The 25491-nt window shown below is 41.3% G+C and overlaps 1 protein-coding gene across 4 annotated transcripts in view; it reads right to left on the reverse strand.

Annotated features, from left to right (window-relative positions):
* Positions 1-866: 866 nt before the first annotated feature.
* Positions 867-25491, reverse strand: part of LOC140478694 (procollagen C-endopeptidase enhancer 2-like) — a 97410-nt gene continuing 72785 nt past the window's right edge. For all 4 annotated transcript variants that reach the window (XM_072571996.1, XM_072571994.1, XM_072571995.1 and 1 more), the window contains 6 exons: positions 24782-24906; positions 18098-18234; positions 14828-14976; positions 7150-7233; positions 4871-5038; positions 867-1468 (listed from right to left, as the gene is read on the reverse strand). In XM_072571996.1, the coding sequence (XP_072428097.1) occupies positions 1338-1468; positions 4871-5038; positions 7150-7233; positions 14828-14976; positions 18098-18234; positions 24782-24906 (794 nt within the window). In that variant the 3' untranslated portion in view covers positions 867-1337. The remainder of the gene's footprint in view (positions 1469-4870; positions 5039-7149; positions 7234-14827; positions 14977-18097; positions 18235-24781; positions 24907-25491) is intronic.

Consider the following 25491-nt stretch of genomic DNA (forward strand, 5'->3'; position numbering starts at 1 on the left):
GAGGAAGTGATAAAGCTGGGTACAATTACAACATTTTAACAGGCATCTGGACAGGTACATGAATAGGAAAGACTGACAGGGATATGGGCCAAACACAGGCAAATGGGATTAGTTTAGGAAAACTGGTCAGCTTGGACAAGTTAGACCAAAAGGCCCGTTTTCATGCTATATACTTGTTTGATTCTCTGAAATATACTCAAAACTGAACAAATCCAGCTTCTCCATTCTCTCCACTTAACAGAAGGTCCTCATCCCTGGGATCACTTTCATAACTTTTTTTCTACAGTTGCAGCAAGGTGTTGATACCCTCACTGAAATCTGGAGTCCAGAATGGGGGCAAAGAACTTACAGGCAAGGCTTAAAACTTGCTGAACAACAACTTGATACAATTTCCTTTTGTATTTTGCCTGTATTAATAAAGTCAAGGATTACACATGCATTTTTCTTTACAGATTTCTCATCTTGTCAGAGCAGCTTTAAAAATTTGAGTGTTCAAACTTGCCAGTTTCTTAGTTTCTGCACCCCCTTTGAATGAACATAAGTTAACTAGGCTTTGCTCATTCCAACTGCCAAACTGTATCTCTTCATATTTATTTTCATTAAATTTGAACTACCAGGTCTCTATCTATTTCATCAGTTTGTTTTCTATCTGCTTGAAGTCTCAGAATTAACTGCAGACAGGGAGGTAAGACTGGTTTAACATAGTAAGGGTCAGCATAACTTCTGACCTTCCAGATAACCAAAGCCTTGAAGACCCTTAGGTTGTTCATCTTATTGTACACAAGATACAATAATCTGACATTGTTATTGAAATGGCAACTTTTGGAAATTCAGCAGTTCAAAACAAATGTTTTTATTAAGCAGCAGATACATAATGTAAAGAGTGACTGAGAAAGACAAAATCAAAAACAAACACCAATTTCAAACAAATCAGTTATAAAACATCATCAGTCATCTTTGTATTTCATTATTGCACTTAAGTCCTATATAATAATCTATTACAATATATAAGTATATAAGATAAACATTTGACTCAATCTCTGTCAGCATTGTTATAAATAAGGAGACAGTTCCAAATGCAACATGATTTTGGGGCTAATCATTCTGTGCAGACTTTATTTTTGCTAGTACAAGGATTGGTATATTCGTAACAGGCATCCAAATTCTTGTCAGCACTTTGGTTGGACACATTTCACCAACTTTACATTTCAATGCTTCTATTTGCCAGCAGAAAACCACTTGTTAAGAAGTGCAGTTTGTAATCAATTAAAGAAAACTATCTGTATCGATTACCAGCACCATAAATGGAAAATAAAGTCTTTGCTGTTACTGTGTGTTTAGCATCGTCTGTTCTTTACGTTGTTCAGAAACCTTTGGTTCTTTGATCTGTAGGGCATGACAAAGCTATTAGGAAACACTTGACCTCTGCCTGCTTCATCTACGTGACCCATGAAGATGTAATTCAGTCCTGCAAGATAGTGAAAATACATTAATAAGCAGAACTTTATCATTGAATGAATTTTTGACAATACAAGGTAATTAATTATTATAAGATATGTCGTTAGATGTTCTGAATAGTATTTTTATTTGAGTGGGACATCTCAAACAGAAAGACTCTAGAATTTTGAGATTAATCTTGGAGGGAATTTAATTTTTGAGGTTAAATGGAACTTTTTCTTCCTTTTAATCATTATCTGTGCAAAGTGAGTCGAAAGAAATTATTGATTCTTTGAGAGTTTGATACAAGTGGAAATTCAGGTGAACTTTATCTGCATTTTTAAATGACACATAAAAGAATGGCTATGCAAGGGATCTTGTTGTGATATGTTGTTCATCGTGGATCTCAACATGGCCAGGACTAATTCATTTGTTCCACTTTGGCAGGAGATCTCTACTGTTAGACAACAAGTGACTAGAATTTTGTAGCATCAGGCAGGATGAAAGATTTCTGCATTGTATTATTCCGAATGTGACTGCCATGAGTCAGAAGGCTGGAGGAGCTGGAAAATCGACGTTTCAGGCTGGAGCCCTTCATCAGGAACATCCTGATGAAGGGCTTCTGCCCGAAACATCAATTACCTGCTCCTCGGATGCTGCCTGACCTGTTGTGCTTTTCCAGCACCACTCAAAATGAGACAGAGATAGACAACTTAAGACACATGGGATAATCTGTATCTCAATGTAATATCCAACAAATCCTGTGTCAATGTAACTATCTATTTTGCAGCTCTTTGCATTAACGTGGCACTACTTTTCTGAAGATATTTTCCTTATCAATCTGTTCAGAGCTGTTATGACACAGTTCTCAAACAGGTGGGACTGGATCCCAGGTCTCCTAGCTCAAAAGAAGGGGAGAATACCACTGTGTCTCAAGAATCATCAATGCAGCTACCAGACAGATCGATATGATTAAAGGAATAGAAGGTGGACTGTGCCTCAGAAGAGGACAGACCTAAGCCCATTGGGAAGAGGTTTATGAAATACCTGGAGATTTCTTTCTATGTTAGATGCAGTATATAAATGCAATTTGTCATTACTGTTGCATTCGATATACCTCTAGTCCAATGAAAGAAGTATTTCATGATTCTGTTTTGGAAAATGAAATAAGCACAGACAGGAGAGTAGGTGAACAATTGGGACCACAATTATTTTCAATTTAAAAAAATGTTTAATGAAGAAGTCAAAAGTTGGACTGAAAAAATAAGGCAACATTCAGTGAAAGAAACAGTAATCGAACTCAAATTGGTTTGGCTGAGAAGTTATCTGATGGATCAGCAGGAGATTTGTGATCTATAACAAAAAAAGAATAAACACATATTCTGTGTAGTAACAAGGGTTTTGTCAGGTATACCGTTCACAATCCTTGCACTTGCATATACTTCCTAATATTACTAATTATAAGGAGTATAGAAAGTGCAGTTGAACAGTGGTGCAGTAGTGAAATCTTGTATCTTAAAATTAAAAATTCAGTACAGCTGATTGAGTTAAATCTGCTTTAATTATTTATACATAGATGATTTATAAAAATAAATGTGGCTCAGTGGTTAGTATTGCTGCCTCATTCCAGCCTTGAGTTTGGAGTTTGCACATTCTCCCCCTGTCAGTTTGGGTTTCTTCCGGGTTTCCCGGTTTCCTCCCACTGTCAAAAAGTACGCAGGTTAGATGGATTGACCTTGCTATATGCAGGGGTGCAGTGCGAGGGTAAGGGCTGGATTTGGATGGGCTGCTTTTTGGAGAGTTGATGGGCTGAACTGCCTCTTTCTGCACTGTAAGGTTCTATGATTTGAACCTGGATATAGAGAAAATACAATTTTGAGGCTTGTTTGATGGTACGAATGCAGAAAGTAAATGGTAATATCTGTAAACTACTTCAGGGAAACATGGATAAATTATAGAGTGAGCAGACGGGTGATGGATCCAAGTTGACATAAGTGAGAAGTAATAAATTTTGGCATTGGAATGGATGCTGAATGAAAAGGAATGAAGGGTATGGATGAATGACCAGGTTTAGGGATTCAATATTCCAAGAATTATAAATGCAGATACATAAAACATCAAATTTATTTCATGGCTTTATAAAAAGACAAATACTATTTAAGAATAAAGAAATAGTGATAAAAACACAAAATATTGCTAAGATCTAGTGTACTTTAGTTGCTGAAAGATCATTAAAACCACAGAGTTTGCAGATTAACCTGGATCAAACCAGATATTGGAAACTACAGCTGTGACATATGCAAAATCCTGATACTGTTAACATTTCATTCTGTGACTTTGTCAACCGATGAGCCTGATTCTAGCAGTTTTCACTCCAGATTCCAAATTATGTAACATGTACACAGTATTCCAGGATCTTTTGCACCAAGGCAAAAGAAGATTCGAAAGATTAGTTTGTTTATTTCAAAAATAGGCAAATAGAGGAAATGTCATTTTCTCTTCAGAATGAATGAAAGGCTTAATACATGTAGAACATTTAAAGAAAGCAGTCAGATGTCTGGGAAAAACTGTAGCGTTGTTAAGAACATGGATTACTTCACAACAGGACGTGCTTGAGGCAGAGATCCAGGCAGCACAGTGGCTTAATGGTTAGACCTGCTGCCTCACAGCGCTGGGACCTGGGTTTGATTCCTACCTCAGGTGAATGTCTGTGTGGAGTTTGCACATTCTTCCCATGTTTGCATTGCTTTCCTCCGGGTGATCCAGTTTCCTCCCACAGTCCAAAGATGTACTGGTTGATTAGTCATGCTAAATTGCCCATAGTATTAGGTGCATTAGTCAGGGGTAAATATAGGGTAGAGGAATGGGTCTGGGTGGGTTACCCTTCAGAGGTTGGTGTGGACTTGTTGGGCCAAATGGCCTGTTTGCATACTGTAGGGAATCTAATCTAATCTTTTAAAGGAGAAAAAAAACAAAACAGAACAAATTCCAACAGAAAAGATAAAGCTAGAAGAGAACAGCAGGAGGATTACTGTAGCAAATGATTTGCACTATCATTAAACGCCAAGTGATTGTTAATTGGTTCTGAATTATGCTATTTTAATTCACATTATTAAAAGCTGGTGTTGTTGCCTGAAGAAGTATCTGAAAATAACACAACTAGTGAAGGCAACTGGTTGCAGGGTTAAAGCATTTATTTCCCTGGAAAGAAACTGCTTTTGTCACTATTTCTTCCCTTCCTTCTGCAGCCAAATACCAAGATTCACCTAGCCACCAGTTTTTCAATTTATTTAATCTTTTCTTCTTTGACAATATTAGCATAAATGTTTAAGGCTTCTATTTGACAATCTTCCTTTAACTGAGGTGTTCACCAATTTAGGCTAATCATTAAGCATAATAGAACAAATATGAGCTTTCCAACTGGGAAACTTACCTCGTTTAATAATTGGACACTTTTTACAGACTGAAATTATTTTGACGCTCATGTTTTTCCCTGCTTGCTGAATTGCCATTCTCCCTTCTTTGAAAATATTAATAACGGATATGGTGGTGTGAATACTGCCGTTGCGTGTTATAGCAGTTATAACTGTGCCAGTTAACACTGAAAGAAAGAAAAAATACCTAAAATTAAAATGAAAATCGAGTGAAAGTTTGCTCTTCCAACCACCTCAGGATAATAAGATTTTGAAACCATGATTTTTAATGTCATGTTTTATTCAGTTTTAATTATCAATGTAAGAGTATGGGTAAAACAAACAGCACTTCATTATCCACAAACAAATCCTGATGGAAAAACTAGCTTCATTTAGCAGTGTTGGACATGACAAGAACATGGCTTAAGACAAATTTGTGGAAGTATTTCTTCTGAAAAGAGTGAATTTCTTTATCTCTAATTTTCTCCTTTTTTTTAATCTCTGATACCTCAGGCAAATAGTGATTCACTTTGTGGTGTGACACTAACTAATTGGGGTTGGTATAGCTCAGTTGGCTGAATAGTTTGTTAATTGGTTGTGAAGCAGTGTGATGCCAACAGTGTGGGTTCAATTTCCATCACTAGCTGAGGTTACCATGAAGGACTCTCCTTCTCAACCTCTGCCCTTGTCTGAGGTATGGTGGCCCTCAGGTTAACTCACCTCCTGCTGTGTCTCTAATGAGAGAGCAGCCCTATGGTCTGGTGGGACTATGGTGATTTGACTGCCTGACTTGATGTAAACATCACATTCAAACTTACTTCTACATTTGGCCCAATTAAATTTACTAACAGTGGTACTACAGAGCAGTTGGGAATAGGGATCCTTTTGTAAAGATTTTTCTCTTGTCCGCATCTCCCATGATAATGAGGGGCTAACATGAAAACAACCAACTACATGGAGCACTTCTGGTAGAACCTGCTTCTTACACATTTATCTTTTGAGCAGTCAGCCAGCATGCAATATTGGTATACACCCCATCCCCAACAGATTTAATCTGGTGCACATCCCTCAGTTTACAAGTAGAAAAGGATGCGGACAGTGATGCTGAGGTCTGTTGTAGCACCTACAAGGAGCATGGTGATATGATTAGGAACCACAAGTTGAGTGTTCAAATACCACGAAATCAAACAAATTTAATTTGGCAAATCTGGTGATTTGATGCTGGGTTAGGTTTATTATTTACAGAAATCTTAGTTTTGAAGTAAATCTGGTTTGCAATTTAAACTGTGAACACAAAATGACAAATGCACCATTGTACCTTAGGCAGAGGGAATGGTTCAATGTGCCAAAGGTTGTAAATGAATAAACACCTCTCTCACACTGACAGTTCACTCCATGTTTGGTCTAAGTGTAAGTCAAACTTACATCAAATGACTGTCTTAATGCCTTTAGAAGTAGTTTGGTGAGCCATTCTAGTAGAAATATAATTATTAGCCATGAAGAAGGTACACCCTTCATCTTCTCAAGGTAATACATGTTGTTTTACCAACATCCTCACAACAACCTCTTTCAAACGTTGCTGCACTAGCTGAGAGCAGCAAATTACATTGGAATCTCCCGGCCTGTGCTAATACAGTGCCACATGACCTGATAATACAACTAGAATGACAGGCTTCAAAGACTTGACTTGGATGCTTCTGTCTGCAACTGCGCGCCCTCCCCCCCCCCCCCCCCCCCAACAAGTTCTTTGCAGAACAGCTCTGTATCGCTTCCTTTAATCCATTGCCCCCAGTTATAAATGAAGAAAAATGTCTGTTAGTAGAGGTGAGAAATCGAGTGTGACAACTCCTGTCCGTATAATGTATCTTGGGTGAATAGGGCTATGCCAAGTGTATGAAAAATCGTAATTTTTGGGCCTGAAAATATTAAGTCATTTTATTTGACTCAGTTTGCAATCTAAGCTGTGATCGCAAAATGACAAATGCACCATTGTACCTTAGGCAGAGGGAATGGTTCAATGTGCCAAAGGTTGTAAATGAATAAACACCTCTCTGTAAACTGTCAGTGTTCACACTGACAGTTCACTCCATGTTTGGTGTGTTGTTTTTATACTGTGAATCCATTCTTTTTGTAAACATAATTCCCTATTTCACTAGAAAGGATTTATGTAAAGCCCCTGAGACTGGAATATAGAAATGACTGAGTTGAAGATTGTATATGGGAGAAAAACACTAACTATTCCATTCACAGATACACAGGCAAGAATGTTCTTACTAGCAAGGGAAAATATTTGGCTTACCAAAGTCACTAGCACAGTAATTACTGTGCAATGTTCCAGTTTTTTTACACTTCAGTTGGCATGGGGGTATGGTAGGTTTCACTGCTAAAGAACAAAAAAAAACAACTTTCAGTTTGTCAGGCACTGATAATCAGAAACTATTTCTCCTCATGACACAAGTTTAGAATATGTTTATTTTTCAGAAGAAGATAAAATAAGCTTTATTATGCTGTCACCATTATTGTAACTACAGTTTAAGTCTCAAAGTCAAAATGTCTCCTACTTCAAGGAAAATATAGTAAAAGCTGTGAAAATCAATGTATACACATCTTTGATCAAACATTTCACCTCAAAAACTGTATACACAGTATTCCATGGATTATATGGTAATGATGATTAAGATGAGTAGCTCAAACATTGTAAAACAAAACAATATTACAGATTTTTTCACATCCTGCTTAATAACTTAGAGGCTGGATTTTGTGGCGCTTGCTGGTGGACGAAACATTAAGTGAGCTCAGAGAACCCTGGAAGTTGTAAAACAGATCCTGGTTATATTGATGGAAGGGTAAGCAAGGTAGAAACTCATCGCTTATCAACAAGAGCCTCAGATATTCAAAATAGATCACTTTGGATCAATTTAACAGTAGTTCATAAGATTTATTGCAGCCTCCCCAATTAAATACAACTCGCTTCTTTAACAAGGTTTAGGTTATCAATGTTTTTTCAGGAGATCATAAAGACACACGCTCTGAAATGTCTGGGGTTGATCTACTTGCAAAAGGCTTTAAAGTTTTTAAAATAAATACTTGTACAATGAAAGAGGAGTGGCCAGTTCTCCCAGCTGAGCTTTTCTCTGGTTTGGTTTGGCTGTTAACTGCAAGCGTATAGTTGTCTTGAAGCTGCTGGACCCAAAGAAGCAGATCCATGTTGATCCTCCCTCTCTCTGACATCTCTCCTCTAAGACCCTGTGTTTGATTTTTTTTTGTGCCAAGGGGTGTTTATGGGGATTGTAGCAAGTATTTGGAACAGCATCATTAAGTTGGGGTAATCTACATGGTTTTAATATACGTTACATTATTCTGTACTCTGTTCTCTTTCATTTGTGTTTCATTCAGTAATGTTGTAAATAAATTGTGTTTTGTTTAAAACTAAGTGGTTTGACCAGCTGCATTAATCCTGGAATATCTACTTTACAACTGTTTTAAACAACTAGCAAGTTAGGTTCCGGGCTCGTTTCTTGTAATGGTTTGGAGGGGGTCCATAATAAGCTGACAAATCTCCTGTTTTTGGTAAACTCTGAACACTCTGGCAATCTATGTTTAGCTGTTTTTATTACTAATATTTCTTTTGACTTGCAGGAGAGCGAGGTACATTGTCTTTTTAGATCCGTTCAAACTAAGTAATCTGACACACTGAAGAGTGGTGTCTAAAGTAGGAAGTGGTCAGGCTTATAGTGTGGTTACCAAAAATTAAGGATCAGCACACAGTTTAGGGACAGTGGAGCCAGTCATTAAAGTAGAATCAATTACCAGAGTCCATAAGGAGAGAACATATCAGTGCTACCTTAAAAGGCAGGAAGAGGGTCATAGAGTCATAGAGATGTACAGCATGGAAACAGACCCTTCAGTTCAACTTGTTCATACTGACCAGGTATCCCAACCCAATCTAGTCCCACCTACCAGCACCTGGCCCATATCCCTCCAAACCCTTGCTTCCCTCATATACCCATCTAAATGCTTTTTAAAAGTTGCACTTGTACCAGCCTCCACCACTTCCTCTGGCAGCTCATTCCATATAATACAATAAAGGCTTCTTCACAAACAGAGTACCTAAAATTGGCCTAATCCATACATACAGCCAGCTGGTTCACAGTTGCACTAGTATCTAGTTACTAATCAAAATTTTGGGAGTTAGTCCCATAGTCTAAACAAAGAAAAAAAAACATGCTGCATTTGGAAAGAGTGCAAGTCAATAAAACATACCTAAAACAAGTTTCAAGCCAAAAATAGAAAAAAAAATTAAATGCAGTGCTAAGACACACAAGGAGTGCATACAAAGTAAATTTTAAAAAATAGAAAAGCCGAAAGCAGAGAGGACAGCAGAAACGCTGCTGAGGGTACATGCAGAGTGTCCCCATTGCAATTGGATTACTGAAATGTTGCTGCATCTCAATTGTGTCTGGATAAAGTAAACAAACAGAAGGATGGATGCCAAATGCCCCACCATGAACTGGAAGTCGGCCAATACCCTATCTCAATTCAAACTCTAAACCAAGAATGCAGCTAAACTTCATAGACCAAGCACTTCAGAGCTGGTTAAACAGGCCATGAAAATACTAATAGCAGTCCGTTATGAGGGGTTACATAGAGCTATTACCTCAGGCTTATCGAACAGGACCAGAAAGATCTGCAAATCAATGGAAAATGCTAGTTCATCAGCTGCACTTAAGGGTCAACTTTAGAATTCATCACCTGGAATTGATATCATACCAGCAACAGCCACAGGTTTCAATGGAACACTTTGTCAGTAGATGCCCCCACAAGAGCAGCAATTACAGCTTCTCAGAAAAGTTTTGGAGCAGTTCATGGATTTGGCAATTGCTTCAACACTTATCAGTGTCTCAAAAATGTCTTTTTAAAACAAATCAAACGTCACAGCAATCTCCTCGTGGGTTTGCTCCTGGGCTTGGCCATAAACTCTTACAGGCAGCAGGTCATGGAGTGGGTCATTATGGCCAGTTCCCGCCCCTCTTCCGCAGTTACGTTCAGGTCCAGGTGTCCCTGGAGAAGGAGCCCATGGTGTTTACCAACACCCTTGAGACTTTCAGGAAGAGGTGAGCACCGCAGGGTGTGGAGTGTTTTATTTCCCCCTCAGACTCTATTTTGATTTAATCCCTGCCCTCCCTTTCATTTTTTTTTCACTTAGTATTGCCCTTTGTTGAGAAGGGCACTGTTTGTTACAGGCCACTCTGGTGTTTCCTTTCTTCCTAGTGGTGGAATATAAATAAAGATTTATGCACTCGTTGTTCTTCATTGTGTCCTAGATTCAAACACCTGCATTCACACGACATGGGCGCTGGGGGGAAAAAAAGAAGAAAAAAAACAAAAAAAGAAAGTCACAGCATTGATTCACTGCTAGCACACAGCAGAATGCACAAAAGCTCTTTTAGCCAGGAAACAATACCTGCAAGCACCATTATAGCTAACAGCATTAACACTGAAGTTAGGACCCAAAAAGCAAGCAAACTGTGGCAAATGCAGTCTTTTGCACCCACCACAAAGTTATCCTAATTTCCAAGATGTGTTCAAAGCATGTAACATGAAAGGGCATTGAACCTGTGCAAGGAATCTGGCTCCAAAGATGCCACCAGATGCTAAAACAGAGCACAATCAAACATAAGACAGATGTAGTAGTGGCAACAACACCAAGGGGTAAGCTAGTACTTGAAATTTACAGCAAGACAGGCTCTAAACAAGTGGAACAACATCTAACCAGAGGGTAAACAGGCTTTCCAAAATGGGAATGGAACACATTGTGTGGATGAAGTCAGACAGCTAGAAGCTTTTGCCACAACTGATACCATTTGCCCAAAGAAAACTACAAAATAAAAACCAAGCTTGACAGAGGAGTTAGAACAAAAGTCCTGTTACTGAATTCTGAAGGACATACATAGAGATTGTCACACCTCACTGTGATAACACACTGAAAATCAAGCACAGAATTCTTATAAAAGGTTTTATCTTTAAAAGATTCTCATGCACAAGTTTGCAAATTATTTGGTCTTTTAGATCCAAGCAAACAGAAATCACAGACCAGATTTCAGTACTTAACAAGAACTACTATTTATTATTAAAAAAATAGATTTTAGCTACAGGTAAACTACAATGAGCTGTTGACACATAATGCTACCATTTAAAACTCTAACACTATTAGAGTCATGATTTGGAGATGCTGGTGTTGGACTGGGGTGTACAAAATTTAAAAAAAACCACACAACACCAGGTTTTAGTCCAACAGATTTATTTGGAAGCACAAGCTTTTGGAAAGCTGCTCCTTCATCAGGTGGTTGTGGAGTATTAGATTGTAAGACAGAATTTATAGCAAACTTTTACAGTGTGATGTAACCAAAATTATATACTGAAAAAGACCTGGATTATTTAAGTCTCACATTTTTAGCATGACCATGTTGGTTTCAGTTCTTTCATACGTAAATCGCAAAACATTTTCAAAAGTTACATTCTCAAGTAAACTTTAACAGTTGGTGTCATGTCGGCCCAGATAATGCATTGAAGGTGTGAGGTGCCTTGTGTGAGACTGTCTGTACCACAATGGGCAGACTGATTCTCATCTAAAAAACAGATTTACAGAATCTTACATGGATTCATGCAGTTCTTGAACAAAGTAAAATGTAATTCTGTAAGTACAAATTCACCCCACAAACTTGTATGTGGGTGTGTGCGTGGAGGGACAGGGTTGAGTATCTGTGAGTGTGTGTGTTAGTGTAAAGAGATATAAGTTTGTGACAGTGGGAGTGTATGTGTGAGCATATGAGAGAAGGTCTGCATTAGTTTCTGGGTCTGTAGGAGAGTGTGTGCATCTGTGTGTGTGTGTAGTGCAAATGGGGTCACCTGTCATGTGACATGAACCCAAGGTCCCAGTTGATGCCATCCCCTGGGTAGTGAACTTGGCTATCAGCCTCTGCTCGGCCACTTTTCATTGTTGCCTGTCCCGAAGTCCGTCTTGGAGGTTGGTCACCCGAAGGTCCGAGGTCAAATGTCACAGACCGCTGAAGTGTTCTCCGACTGGGAGGGAACACTCCTGTCTGCTGATTGTTGTGCGGTATCTATTCATCCATTGCCGTAGCCTCTGCTTGGTCTTACCAATATACCATGCCATAGGCCATCCTTGCCCGCAGCGTATGAGAGACAACGTTGGCTGAGTAGCATGAGTATCTGTCATGTACATGGTGGGAGGTGTCCCCACACATAATGGTAGTATCGTGTCGACATCGGACACGTCTTGCAGCGTCTACTGTGACAAGGTTGTATGGCATTGTCCTGAAAGCTGGGCAGTTTGCTATGAACAATGATCTGTTTGAGGTTTGGTGGTTGTTTAAAGGCAAGAAGTGGATATGTGGGGAAGGTCTTGGCGAGGTGTTCACCCTCATTGATAATGTGTTGTAGGCTGCGAATAACATGGTATAGTTTTTCGGCTCCTGGGAAGTACTGGACAATGAAGGGCACCCTGTCAGTTGCAGGTTGTGTTTGTCTCCGAAGGAGGTCAATATCGTTCCTCTCTGTGGCACATCGGGACTGGCGGTCGATGAGTTGAGGATCGTACCCCGTTCTTATGAGGGCATCCTTGAGTACATAGATTCAAAGAAATGTGCAGCACAGAAACAGACCTTTTGGTCCAACTAGTCCATACCAACCAGATATCCCAACCTATTCTAGTCCCATTTGCCAGTATTTCATCCATATCCCTCATGTACCCATACAGATGCCTCTTAAATGTTGCAATTGCACCAGCCTCTACCACTTCCTCTGACAGCTCATTCCATAAACGCACCACCCTCTGCATGAAAGAAGTTGCCCATTATGTCCCTTTTATATCTTTCCCCTCTCACCCTAAACCTGTTCCAAGTTCTGGACTCCCCCACCCCAGGGAAAAGACTTTGCCTATTTATCCTATCCATGCCCGTCATGATTTTATAAACCTCTTATAAATCTCCTCTTACACACAACATATACAGACAGATAAAAACACTGATGGGTGAAGGAGAAAAAAAAATTTCAGTGGTCCCTGTCCACAGGCTTCATTGAGGTAATCACTTGCTTACCCAGGACTTGCTGTTCCTCAATCTCTTCTCCAGGTTTCTTTTACTTCTTGCATGAGTGACTGGTTCACAAATTATAAAGTAATTTATTTGTTAAAAGTAATCAGCAACTGGTAGGGGAAGACTGGCTTTCTTCAGACTTCAGATATGTTTTAGAGAGAGATAGCACCTTCCCTTCCAAAAACTTCTGGCAATATTGTCATAGCCAAGAGCTAATCACATTGTTGTTGGTAAGCAGATGGTCACACAAACCAATCAGCTACCTGCTGCTGGCTGAATCTCACTTTGTAGACATCCCTCAATGCCAGCTCATGTGCAACCTGCTTCTCCCTCATTGGCTGAGTAAAGCAGCAGTATAAACAGTGCTTTTAGCGAGTGTTTGTAACTTCTTTTAGGAAGACAACTATGCCTTCCACAATCGTTGGGTTTTAAAAAGTCATTTTTTAAAATTTCAGTTCAAAATCAAAAATACACAAGAATAAAAGATACAGTCTTAACCAAATTGTTTGAACTCTGCTAACAACTGCTAAATTAACTGCATACAGTTGGTCAGCGACACCTTGCATTGGTATATTAATAATGCAAGGCAACTATTGTAATTTGACACGGACAAAGCTGACATTTTACCTGGCCGACATAACTGAACCAGCAGTGGCAAGTGTACTACCATGTATAAATTTCAGCAATGCAACTATCCATGAAATAAGGAGAATTGTTTTCTTACAGAGGGATGAGTCTTTGCAACTTTCTTCATCAAAAGTGGAAGCCGAGCCTTTGAATATATTTAAGGTGGAGATAGATGGATTCTTGATGAAGGTGGGGAGTCAAAGGTTATTGGGGATAAGCAGGACCAGCCATGATCTTATTGAATAGTGGAGCAGATCAAGGGACTGATTGGTGTACTCCAGCTCCAAATCATATCAAATATGAAACTAAATTAAATTTAAAAAAAACACTATCTGCAGCCTGAGGAGGGGAGAAAGTGCAGCCGAGGTGATGGGGGAGGTTGGGGAGAGTGGGGGAGGTGCAGCCCAAGGAGGGGGGTGGGGGGGGGGAAAAGAGTGGGGGAGGTGCAGCCTGACAGGGGGTGGGGGCAGGGAGGAGGGGGAAGGTGCAGCCTGGGGGGAAGGAGTTGCAGCCCGAGGAGGGGGGAAATGGGGAAGGTGCAGCCCAGGGGGAGTTGCAGCCCAAGGGGGGGGCGGAGAGTTTGGGAGGTGCAGCCTAAGTGGGGGGGAAGAGTGGGGGAGGTGCAGACTGAGGTGGGGGGGTAGGGGGGAGGGGGGAGTAGGCAAGGTGCAAACCGGGGTGGGGGGAGTGGGGAATAGGGTTTGTGGCCTACCATGATGCCAAGGGGTCTGAGTAGTCCGGCAGTCATTTCCGAGATGTCTTTGATGTAGTGGAGAGTGACTAGGGTTTCTGGAGGTGTTTTGTCTGCTCGTTTGGGTTTGTTGCTGAGAAATCAGTGGCTTGTGTTCATTGGGTACATATTCTTTTTGAATACATTAGATTGTGTATGGATTTTTCCTTGATGGGCATAATTGAGGAAGAAACAAGCTACATTGGAAAACATTGTATAAATTTTGTCTCTTTCATAGTGAAGTAAATCAATGCGCAGAAAGGTACTCCAGTAAACATTGTGGCAGCTTCAGCTACTCGTGAATATTCCAGGTATGTGACCCAAAATCAACATGCAACTTGCTGACTGTTTTGCTGAAGCTCGGGGCTTTATTGAACATTTTGTCAGTGAAAGGGCAATGCATATTCTATTTATGCTTAGTGTATAACATGATCCCAAAACACTTAAACACTTCCCACATTGAGGTCTGTGAATGTTTAGGAATAACTTAGCTGGCTACTTACTGGTTGTCACTGCAGCTGTGACCGGAGAAGTTGTTGTGCTGAGAAACTTTTTTGACCGGAATTTGTAATGAGCCAGAAATCCATCAGCGGTGACACTAAGATCCGAAAGAAACTGCACGACAATTTCATTTTCCTGGGACAGAACTGGCCTAGACCACAGCAAAGAAAAAGAGAAGCACAATTAATGGAGTTTGTAACGTAAGGTGACTGGTTAAGCAATAACTTACTATCATGATAACTGCAGAAAGGTTTGAGCCATTCAAAAAAAAACGCAGGTGGATTTGGGTCAGGTTAAACTCTGAAAAATCAGGCTAAACCTGTCTCCCACACCCCCATCTCCACACATTTTCTGGCTGTATTGAGGCAGGAGGTAGTTGGGTGACTCTCTCATTCTGGAGGGGGTGGGTTAATGCTTTAAATATGGCCATGATTTCCAATCCCATGGTCATGATTTAACTCTGGTGACCAGGGTTTAAAGAACTTCAGGAAGTCCAACAGTTACATTCAAATGAGAACTTGGTTCATTTATGAGCTGTGCGACAAACCCTCATCCTCACCCCAGATGCTGACTTCCCCCTCATTTTTCTTACCCTCTGCCCCACGTGGCCTTTCACACACAACTGTAGTTCTCAAAATGCTTCAGACTTCACCATGGTCAAATTAAAACTTCCCCCTTCCCATACACCCACCCTATGATTAGCTTCAAAGGCTCCCATTTCCTCCACTCCAAACAAGCATCAGAACCCAAAACTTCCCTCAGCCCAGGACCCCAAGTCCTTCAATTGCACCAGAAGACAACTCTGATTGCCATACTCCAATTTATATGAAGGGACTTATTCAAATTCCTGAGTGCCATGCATGATTCCCTGGCCAAAATAGATATCCTGATGATGGACCCCTGACAGTTTTCTTCCTTTAGATATTTGAATTACTCTCCTCCTCTCTCCTAATGATCAGAGCCAGGATCAGGGGCTCACTATGTGCACAGTTCTAGACATGAACACACGAGCACTGTACTGTTAGAAAATCTATCAATTGTCATCTCTCCAGACGTAAATTTTCTTCACACTTCCAATATAATTCAGTCATAACAAAACAGTATCAATAAGAAGATAATGCACATGTCAGACTGTCAGGTGACAGGTTTGGAGCTTTAGTTACCCACTGAAGGGTAAGTGATATAAAAGAGCAAGAGAGCTGAAGACTGTAATGTTGCATAAAACATTCTAGGGTTCTTAGGGATCAGATCGGAATCTTTAATTTATTCACTCTGTGAACATTGCAGGCATTGCCAGTATTTATTTTCCATCCCATGTTGCCCTTGAGAAGGCGGTGGTCAGCTGCCTTCTTGAATCACAGCATGCCCACACAAAATAGGTAAACCCACAGTGTCTTGGGAGTGACAGTGAAAGAATGGGCAATATATTTCCATGTCAGGATAGTGAGTGGCTTGGAAATGAATTTGCAGGTGGTGGTGTTCTTATGTATCTCCTGGCCCTATCCTTTTAGATGGCAGAAGTCACGGATTTGGAAGATGCTGAGGGTCTTTCTTTGCATCAGTGGTCGAAGGATCAAATACTTAAATGTCTTAAACAAGTGCCAATCAAGTGGACTAGACAGTGTTGAGTTTCTTAAGTGTTGTTAGAACAACACTCACCCAGGCAAATGGGGAAACACTCCAACATACTCCAACTTGTGCCACGTAGATGAAGGGGAGTCAAGAGGCAAGTTACTCAATACAATTTTTCTTGGCCTGATCTGCTCTTGTAACCACTGTACTTGTATTGCTTATCCAGTTCAGTTTATTTTCAATGATAACCCCAGGACATTGATGCGGGGGGGGGGGGGTGGAATTCAGTGATAGTAACACCATCTAATAACAAAGGATATTGTTGCAGATACCCATTACCTGGCACTTGTTTAGCAGGAATATTGCTTTCCACTGTTCAACCCAAGCCTGGATACTGTTCAGGTTTTATTGTATTTAGACTTGGACTCCTTCAGTATTGGAGTCATCACAAATGGTATTGAACATTTTGCAACTGAGTGAACATGCCAACTTCTAACCTTATGAAGAAGGAAAGGTCATTGATGAAGCAGCTAAAGACAGCTGGGCCAAGGACACTACCGTGAGGAACTCCTGCAGGTATGTCCTGGGACTGTGATGCTGAGCCTCCAATAACTACAACTATCTTCCCCCAACTTCCATTGCCAGAGCTTTTGAAGATATGCTTGGTAAAATTCTGCCCTGATGGGAAGGACAGTAACCCTCACTTCCCCTAGTGAGCTCAGCTCTTTCATTCACATGTCGACAAAAGCTGGAATGAGGTCATGAGCCATGTGGAAACACAATGTGGTGAAACACAAACAGAACATTAATGAAAAGGTTATTGCCACCTGATTCTGCTGTTGATAACCCTTTGATGGGGTGGTAATTGGCTGTGTGGATTTTACTCTGCTTTATATGGTCAAAATATAACTGAGCAATTTTTCACATTATTGAGTTAGATGTCAGCATTAAGAATGCATCAGAATAGGTTAACTAGGTGCATGGCTTCTTTTGGAACATTAATCTTCAGTACCACATAAATCTTCAGTACCATTGCTGAAATGCTGTCAGGACCCAGGGGTTAAAGCCTTTGCAGTATCCAATGTACTCAGCTATTTCTTGAAAGAATATGATTTTAAGAATCACTTGCCCTACTGATAGGTTTGCATTCCCAAATCTTGCAGAAGTGGGGTCAAGCAAGTGATGAGTCAACAGGAAGGGGCAATGTTGTTACACGACAACAGCTGGTGGGATTTGGACCGAGGTTCTGAGAATATTAGCCTGGCCCTCTGAATTACAAGTCCAGAGATATTACCACTACACCACCATCCCACCTGGATTGTTCTCTTTCGAGAAGTGGAGACAAGATTTGAGAAAAATGTTTAAAATGATGAATAATCCAAAAGTAGATAGGAAGAAACTGTTCCCTTTGTTGGAGGATACAAGTCTAGAGACCACAGATTTAACATGAATGAATTTTTTAAAAATCAAAGGTAAAATGTTTGTATTTGGAATTGACTGCATAAGAGTGTGGTGGAGGAAGATTTAAAATGGAATTGGATAAAGATATAAAATTTGAAGTGTTATGGGAAAAGAACAGGGGAGGGGACAGGCTGGAGAGAACTGATACAGACCATATACCTGCTTCTGTGCCATAGTATTCCATGATTCTATGACAAAGTAAACACTAATACGTGCAAAACTAATGTAAGATCACTTACGCTGGAGGACTGTCGCCGCAGTATTTTCCAATTCGTTTTGCTTCATCATTTTCACCACCATTAAATACGGAAACATAATCGTATCGACAGTAGCTATCTCTTTCAACATCAAACTTCTCGAACTTTAACTCAATTATCTGTTAAAGATGGAAAGTAATGAATATCAAATTTTGAATACCAGTTCTGCACACAGGTCAACTGCAGTGTCATTATTTTTATATGGAGATCTTCATTGCTTACTGAACTCAAACTTGCAACATTATCTCGTTCATTATTTATTCAGACAATGCATTATTAACTTTCAATAGAATGCAAGTCATTGATATGCAAACACCCATTACCCCTAATACAATTCACTGTGAACTAGTATTATTAAATCAACAGACATCTTGCTAAAAGATACATAATGCCAACAGTGATTTAGATAATGAAATTGTCCTGACTCTGCATCAAAGTTAGTTTTCAAAAGTGAACATGTTTAAACTTATGTAACATTTGTGGACTCCAGCATTTTTTTTGCCCCAACATTCCCTTTAAGGGTCATTGGTTAAGCCACCACATAATTGAGAAAATTATCTTGTTGCTCAGACTGTGGTAAAGATATGGCAGTAGGTGCCAGGAAAGCAAAAGATTAAGTTCAGTTGATAGGTCGTTGACCTAAAACAACAACTGTTTCTCTTTTCCATAGATGCTCCCTGATTGTAGAGTGATTCCAGCATCCATGGTATTCTCTTTTTGTGTAATCAGAATGTACATGATGCAATGATCACAATCAAGCTACACAATGAGCGAGCAAGATACTTGTAAAACTGCATGATATTGATTACAAAAGGGCACATTAAGACAATAAATGTCTCTACTCTTTTAAACTGAAAGCAAGGCTCTCTCCACACTGTCACCATCAAGCGCTCCAAAGACAGATTCAGCACAGTACACAGTAAAGCTCTCAACGTCTCTCGACTCTTTGGGCATGCTTCCTTTCTGCAGGACTCCATGTGTCATAGTGCTGATACAAACTCCCTACTACTACTATTCTGTTGGAATTCATCATTTTAAGGCTTTGAGATAAAACCTAATTAGAACATAGAACATTTCAGCGCAGTACAGGCCCTTCAGCCCTCGATGTTGCGCTGCCCTGTCATACCAATCTGAAGCCCATCTAACCTACACTATTCCATGTACGTCCATATGCTTGTCCAATGACGACTTAAATGTACTTAAAGTTGGCAAATCTACTACCGTTGCAGGCAAAGCATTCCATACCGTTACTACTCTCTGAGTAAAGAAACTACCTCTGACATCTGTCCTTTATCTATCACCCCTCAATTTAAAGCTATGTCCCCTCATGCTCACCGTCACCATACTTGGAAAAAGGTTTTCCCTGTCCACCCTATCTAACCCTATGATTATCTTATATGTCTCTATTAAGTCATCTCTCAACTTTCTTCTCTCTAACAAAAACAGCCTCAATCCTTGTAAGACCTTCCCTCCATACCAGGCAACATCCTAGTAAACCCCCTCTGCACCCTTTCCAAAGCTTCCACATCCTTCTTATAATGCGGTGACCAGAACTGTACACAATACTCCAAGTGCAACCACACCAGAGTTTTGTACAGTTGCAGCATAACCTCATGGTTCCAGAACTCGATCCCTATATTAATACAAGCTAAAACACTGTAAGCCTTCTTAACAACCCTGTCAACCTGGATGGTAACTTTCAAGGAGCTGTGTACATGAACACCGAGATCTCTCTGCCCATCTACACTACCAAGAATTTTAGTTTGCATTCCGGTTACTCCGACCAAAGTGAATCACCTCACACTTATCCGCATTAAACTCCATTTGCCACCTCTCAGCCCAGCTCTGCAGCTTATCTATGTCTCTCTGTAACCTACAACATCCTTGGTCACTATCCATAACTTTAGTGTTGTCTGCAAATTTACTAACCCAGCCTTCTACGCCCTCATCCTGGTCGTTTATAAAAATGACTAACAGCAGTGGACCCAACAACAACCCTTGCGGTATATCACTAGTAACTGGACTCCAGGATGAACATTTCCCATCAACCAACACCCTCTATCTTCTTTCAGCAAGCCAATTACTGATCTAAACTGATATACCTCCCACAATCCCATTCCTCCACATTTTGTACAATAGCCTACTGTGGGAAACCTTATCAAACGCCTTGCTGAAATCCATATACACCACATCAACCGGTTTACTCTCATCTACCTGTTTGGTCACCTTCTCAAAGAACTCAATAAGGTTTGTGAGGCACAACCTCCCCTTCACAAAACCGTGCTGACTATCCCTAATCAAATTATTCTTTCCTAGATGATTATAAATCCTATCTCTTATAACCTTTTCCAACACTTTAACAACAACTGAAGTAAGGCTCACTGGTGTATAATTACCAGAGTTGTCTCTACTCCCCTTCTTAAACAGGGGAACCACATTTGCTATCCTCCAGTCTTCTGGCACTATTCCTATGGACAATGACGATTTAAAGATCAATGCCACAGGCTCGGCAATCTCCTCCCTGGCTTCCCAGAGGATTCTAGGATAAATTCCATCTGGCCCAGGGGACTTATCTATTTTCACACTCTGCAGGATTTCTAATACCTCTTCCTGTGAACCTCAATCCCACCTAGTCTAGTAGCCTGTATCTCAGTATTCTCCTCGACAACATTGTCATTTTCTAGAGTGAATACTGTTGAAAAATATTCATTTAGTGCTTCCCCTATCTCCTCTGACACCACACATAACTTCCCACTACTATCCTTGATTGACCCTAATCTTACTCTCGTCATTCTTTTATTCCTTAAATACCCATAGAAAGCCTTAGGGTTTACCCTGATCCTATCCACCAACAACTTCTCATATCTCCTCCTGGCTCTTCTGAGCTCTTTATTTAGGTCTTTCCTGGCTACCTTGTAACCCTCAACCCTTGTAATTGAGCCTTCACATCTCATCCTAACATAAGCCTTTTTCCTCTTGACCAGAGATTCCACTTCCTTCATAAACCACGGCTCCCGCGCTCTACAGCTTCCTCCCTGCCTGACAGGTACATACTTATCTAGGGCACACAGGAGCTCTTCCTTGATAAAGCTCCACATTTCTAATATGCCCATCTCCTAATTGAAAAGGAACACAAAGGAAGACACAGGAAATAAAACTAAGATAGGCCAATTGGGCCAATCAGGCCCTCCATTCTGTTCTACAAGTGGTTAGCACTGCTGCCTCACAGCGCCAGAGACCTGGGTTCAATTCCCGACTCAGGCGACTGAGTGTGTGGAGTTTGCACATTCTCCCCGTGTCTGTGCGGGTTTCCTCCAGGTGCTCCGGTTTCCTCCCACAGTCCAAAGATGTGCAGGTCAGGTGAATTGGCCATGCTAAATTGTCCATAGTGTTAGGTAAAAAGGGATAAATGTAGGGGCATGGATGAGTTGCGCTTCGGCGGGGCGGTGTGGACTTGTTGGGCCGAAGGGCCTGTTTCCACACTGTAAGTAATCTAATCTAATCTAATCAACTAGTTAACAGCTGATTTCAATGTCATTTGCCCACAATATTACTGGATGGTTTTAATATCTATAAATATATCAATCTCTGCTCGGCAATCTCTGGCTGAACTATGGGTACAGAATTCCAAGATTCATGACTCTCTTATTGAACAAATTCAAGAAATGTTATGAAGAAGGGTCACTGGACTTGAAACATTTTCTCTTTACAAATGCTGCCAGACCAGTTGAGTTCCTCCTTCACGTTTTTATTTGGGTTGACCAAACCTGGTTGAAACCATATGAAAGAACACAGAACAATCCAGCTTCAGATGATGGTCCCAGTGATGTGGGATAGCTAAGGCTAGCTCCAGGAGCTGAGCATAGACTAAACGAAGGCATTTGAAGATACAGCTGGTGGTTTTATAGTATCCAGAAGGAGGAGATTCTGCAGACACATACCATTTTTGTGAAACCGATACTTTTGGAACCCAGGTTGATTGTGTACTTGTGTTGGCTGGGAATCAGGCCAAATCTTATTGGAAGAGAAGCTGAAATTCCTAGTGATGAAGACAAGCCTGTTGAAGGAATCTGTGACTGAGACTATTGGAAAACATGATGAATGAGTTACCAAGCCAATGCATGTGATTAGTTGCCTCTGCCATTTAATGTATATTTTCCATTTTAAATTAACCATAATTTGGCTTTTAATTCAGGTTTAACTTATATTGATTCTGAGTCTGCAAGTATACATGGTTATCCAATATATTATTTAGGGTCTGCGTTGTTTTTACTGTGTCACGTTAAAAACATTATTTTGCTTTAAATCGTGAATTCTTGGAGGGTTTCATTCTTCGAACAAATAACTGGAATTTCACAATGTTTTTTACATAAAAAGTTACAGGTCTTGCCTGAGATTGCAACGCCTGCCATATCCAAAAGAAATAAACTACAGCTTGTCCGATTAATCTGTGCAGGTGGAAAAGCGCAGCAGGTCAGGCAGCATCCAAGGAGCAGGAGAATCAACGTTTCGGGCATAAGCCCTCCTTCAGGAATGAGGAAAGTGTGTCCAGCAGGCTAAGATAAAAGGTAGGGAGGAGGGACTTGGGGGAGGGGCGTTAGAAATGGGATAGGTGGAAGGAGGTTAAGGTGAGGGTGATAGGCCGGAGTGGGGTGGGGGCGGAGAGGTCAGGAAGAAGATTGCAGGTTAGGAAGGTGGTGCTGAGTTCGAGGGATTTGACTGAGACAAGGTGGGGGGAGGGGAAATGAGGAAACTGGAGAAATCTGAGTTCATCCCTTGTGGTTAGAAGATGAGGTGCTCTTCCTCCAACCGTCGTGTTGCTATGGTGTGGCAATGGAGGATTCCAAGGACCTGCATGTCCTTGGTGGAGTGGGAGGGGGAGTTGAAGTGTTGAGCCACGGGGTGGTTGGGTTGGTTGGTCCGGGTGTCCCAGAGGTGTTCTCTGAAACGTTCCGCAAGTAGGCGGCCTGTCTCCCCAATAAAGAGGAGGCCACATTGGGTGCAGCGGATGCAGTAAATGATGTGTGTGGAGGTGCAGGTGAATTTGTGGCGGATATGGAAGGATCCCTTGGGGCCTTGGAGGGAAGTAAGGGGGGAGGTGTGGGCGCAAGTTTTGCATTTCTTGCGGTTGCAGGGGAAGGTGCCGGGAGTGGAGGTTGGGTTGGTGGGGGGTGTGGACCTGACGAGGGAGTCACGGAGGGAGTGGTCTTTTCGGAACGCTGATAGGGGAGGGGAGGGAAATATATCCTTGGTGGTGGGGTCCGTTTGGAGGTGGCGGAAATGACGGCGGATGATACGCTGTATATGGAGGTTGGTGGGGTCGTGGGTGAGGGGCGGAAATGATGGCTGATGCCTGCCACCCCACCAACCTCCATATACATCGTATCATCCGCCGTCATTTCCGCCACCTCCAAACGGACCCCACCATCAGGGATATATTTCCCTCCCCTCCCCTATCAGCATTCCGAAAAGACCACTCCCTCCGTGACTCCCTCGTCAGGTCCACACCCCCCACCAACCCAACCTCCACTCCCGGCACCTTCCCCTGCAACTGCAAGAAATGCAAAACTTGCGCCCACACCTCTCCCCCTTACTTCCCTCCAAGGCCCCAAGGGATCCTTCCATATCCGCCACAAATTCACCTGCACCTCCACACACATCATTTACTGCATCCGCTGCACCCGACGTGGCCTCCTCTATATTGGGGAGACAGGCCGCCTACTTGTGGAACGTTTCGGAGAACACTTCTGGGACACCCGGACCAACCAACCCAACCACCCCGTGGCTCAACACTTCAACTCCCCCTCCCACTCCACCAAGGACATGCAGGTCCTTGGACTCCTCCATTGCCAGACCATGGCAACACGACGGCTGGAGGAAGAGCGCCTCATCTTCCGCCTGGGAACCCTCCAACCACAAGGGATGAACTCAGATTTCTCCAGTTTCCTCATTTCCCCTCCCCCACCTTGTCTTAGTCAAATCCCTCGAACTCAGCACCGCCTTCCTAACCTGCAATCTTCTTCCTGACCTCTCCGCCCCCACCCCACTCTGGCCTATCACCCTCACCTTGACCTCCTTCCACCTATCACATTTCCAACGCCCCTCTTCCAAGTCCCTCCTCCCTACCTTTTATCTTAGCCTGCTGGACACATTTTCCTCATTCCTGAAGAAGGGCTTATACCCGAAACGTCGATTCTCCTGTTCCTTGGATGTTGCCTGACCTGCTGCGCTTTTCCAGCAACACATTTTCAGCTCTGATCTCCAGTATCTGCAGTCCTCACTTTCTCCTTAAATGGCTAATCTCCATCCATGAACCTGCGATTCCAAACCAAAAAGTGATTGAGAACTGGAAACTGTGAATTCAGATTTTTTTTAAATAAAAAATTTTTACTGGTCTTGACTAAGATCATACAGCCCACAGAAAAACAAATCGTTCACTTAGCTAATCAATTCATTAATCATAGAATTATACAGGGCTGAAGGAGGTCATTCAACCCATCATATGCTTGTGCCAGCTCTTCGACAAAGGTTGTCCAATTCATCTTTATGTCCTTACTCATTCCCCATATCCAAGCTGCTCTTTTTCCCCTAAGACTTTGTGGAAGGAGTCATATGATTGGTTTAGATCATGAGATAAGGCATTGTTACATATTTAGTCACCATTACCTGATGTTTGGGTGCCACTATGTGCCATGAGCAGGAGACTCCGGCTGGGTAATCATGGTCTGGCCAGTTGGGTGTTTTGAAGGAGCCAGGTGATTTTTCCAAATGACCACCACAAAACTGATCATCTGTAGGGATTAGATAAAAATGTTACAAACTATCCATTCAACAATGAGCACTCAAAGTAAAAAAATCATTGTACTTGTATTGCAGAATTTTTTAGCATGTGGCAAAATCATCGTTCTAACACCTTATACTTCAGCACCCTCAAGTCAATTTACAGCCCTTTGATATTTGGTGCTTTCTGCTGATGCCAGCTCTGCAGCGCCTAATAAGGTGCTCTCCATTGTACAAGAGTCGTCCCAATCACCAACAAAACAGTAACTACTCTAAAATGAGCTTAAGCTAGCACATGCGTATTTATTTTAATCATCCCACTAATATCAAAACCAACAGGACTGTTCTTAGAGTTGATGCATTAGCTGGTATTAAACTGCTTTTAGCAACTATGCCTATTTAAATTAAGCATTACATTCCTGTCGAACATTATTTAGTATAGAGGTCTAAGTACTATTTTATCCCAATGTGTTGTCTCCCCCGTGTGGGGTTTATAGAGTTGGTATACATTTTATGCCACTGTGGATGGTTCAGTTACTCAGGGAGGAGGAGGAATAAGTGTGGAAGGGCAATACTTGTTGGGGATTTTATTAGAG

This window comes from Chiloscyllium punctatum, chromosome 6 (assembly GCF_047496795.1).
Source record: "Chiloscyllium punctatum isolate Juve2018m chromosome 6, sChiPun1.3, whole genome shotgun sequence".
Taxonomy (NCBI): Eukaryota; Metazoa; Chordata; class Chondrichthyes; order Orectolobiformes; family Hemiscylliidae; genus Chiloscyllium; species Chiloscyllium punctatum.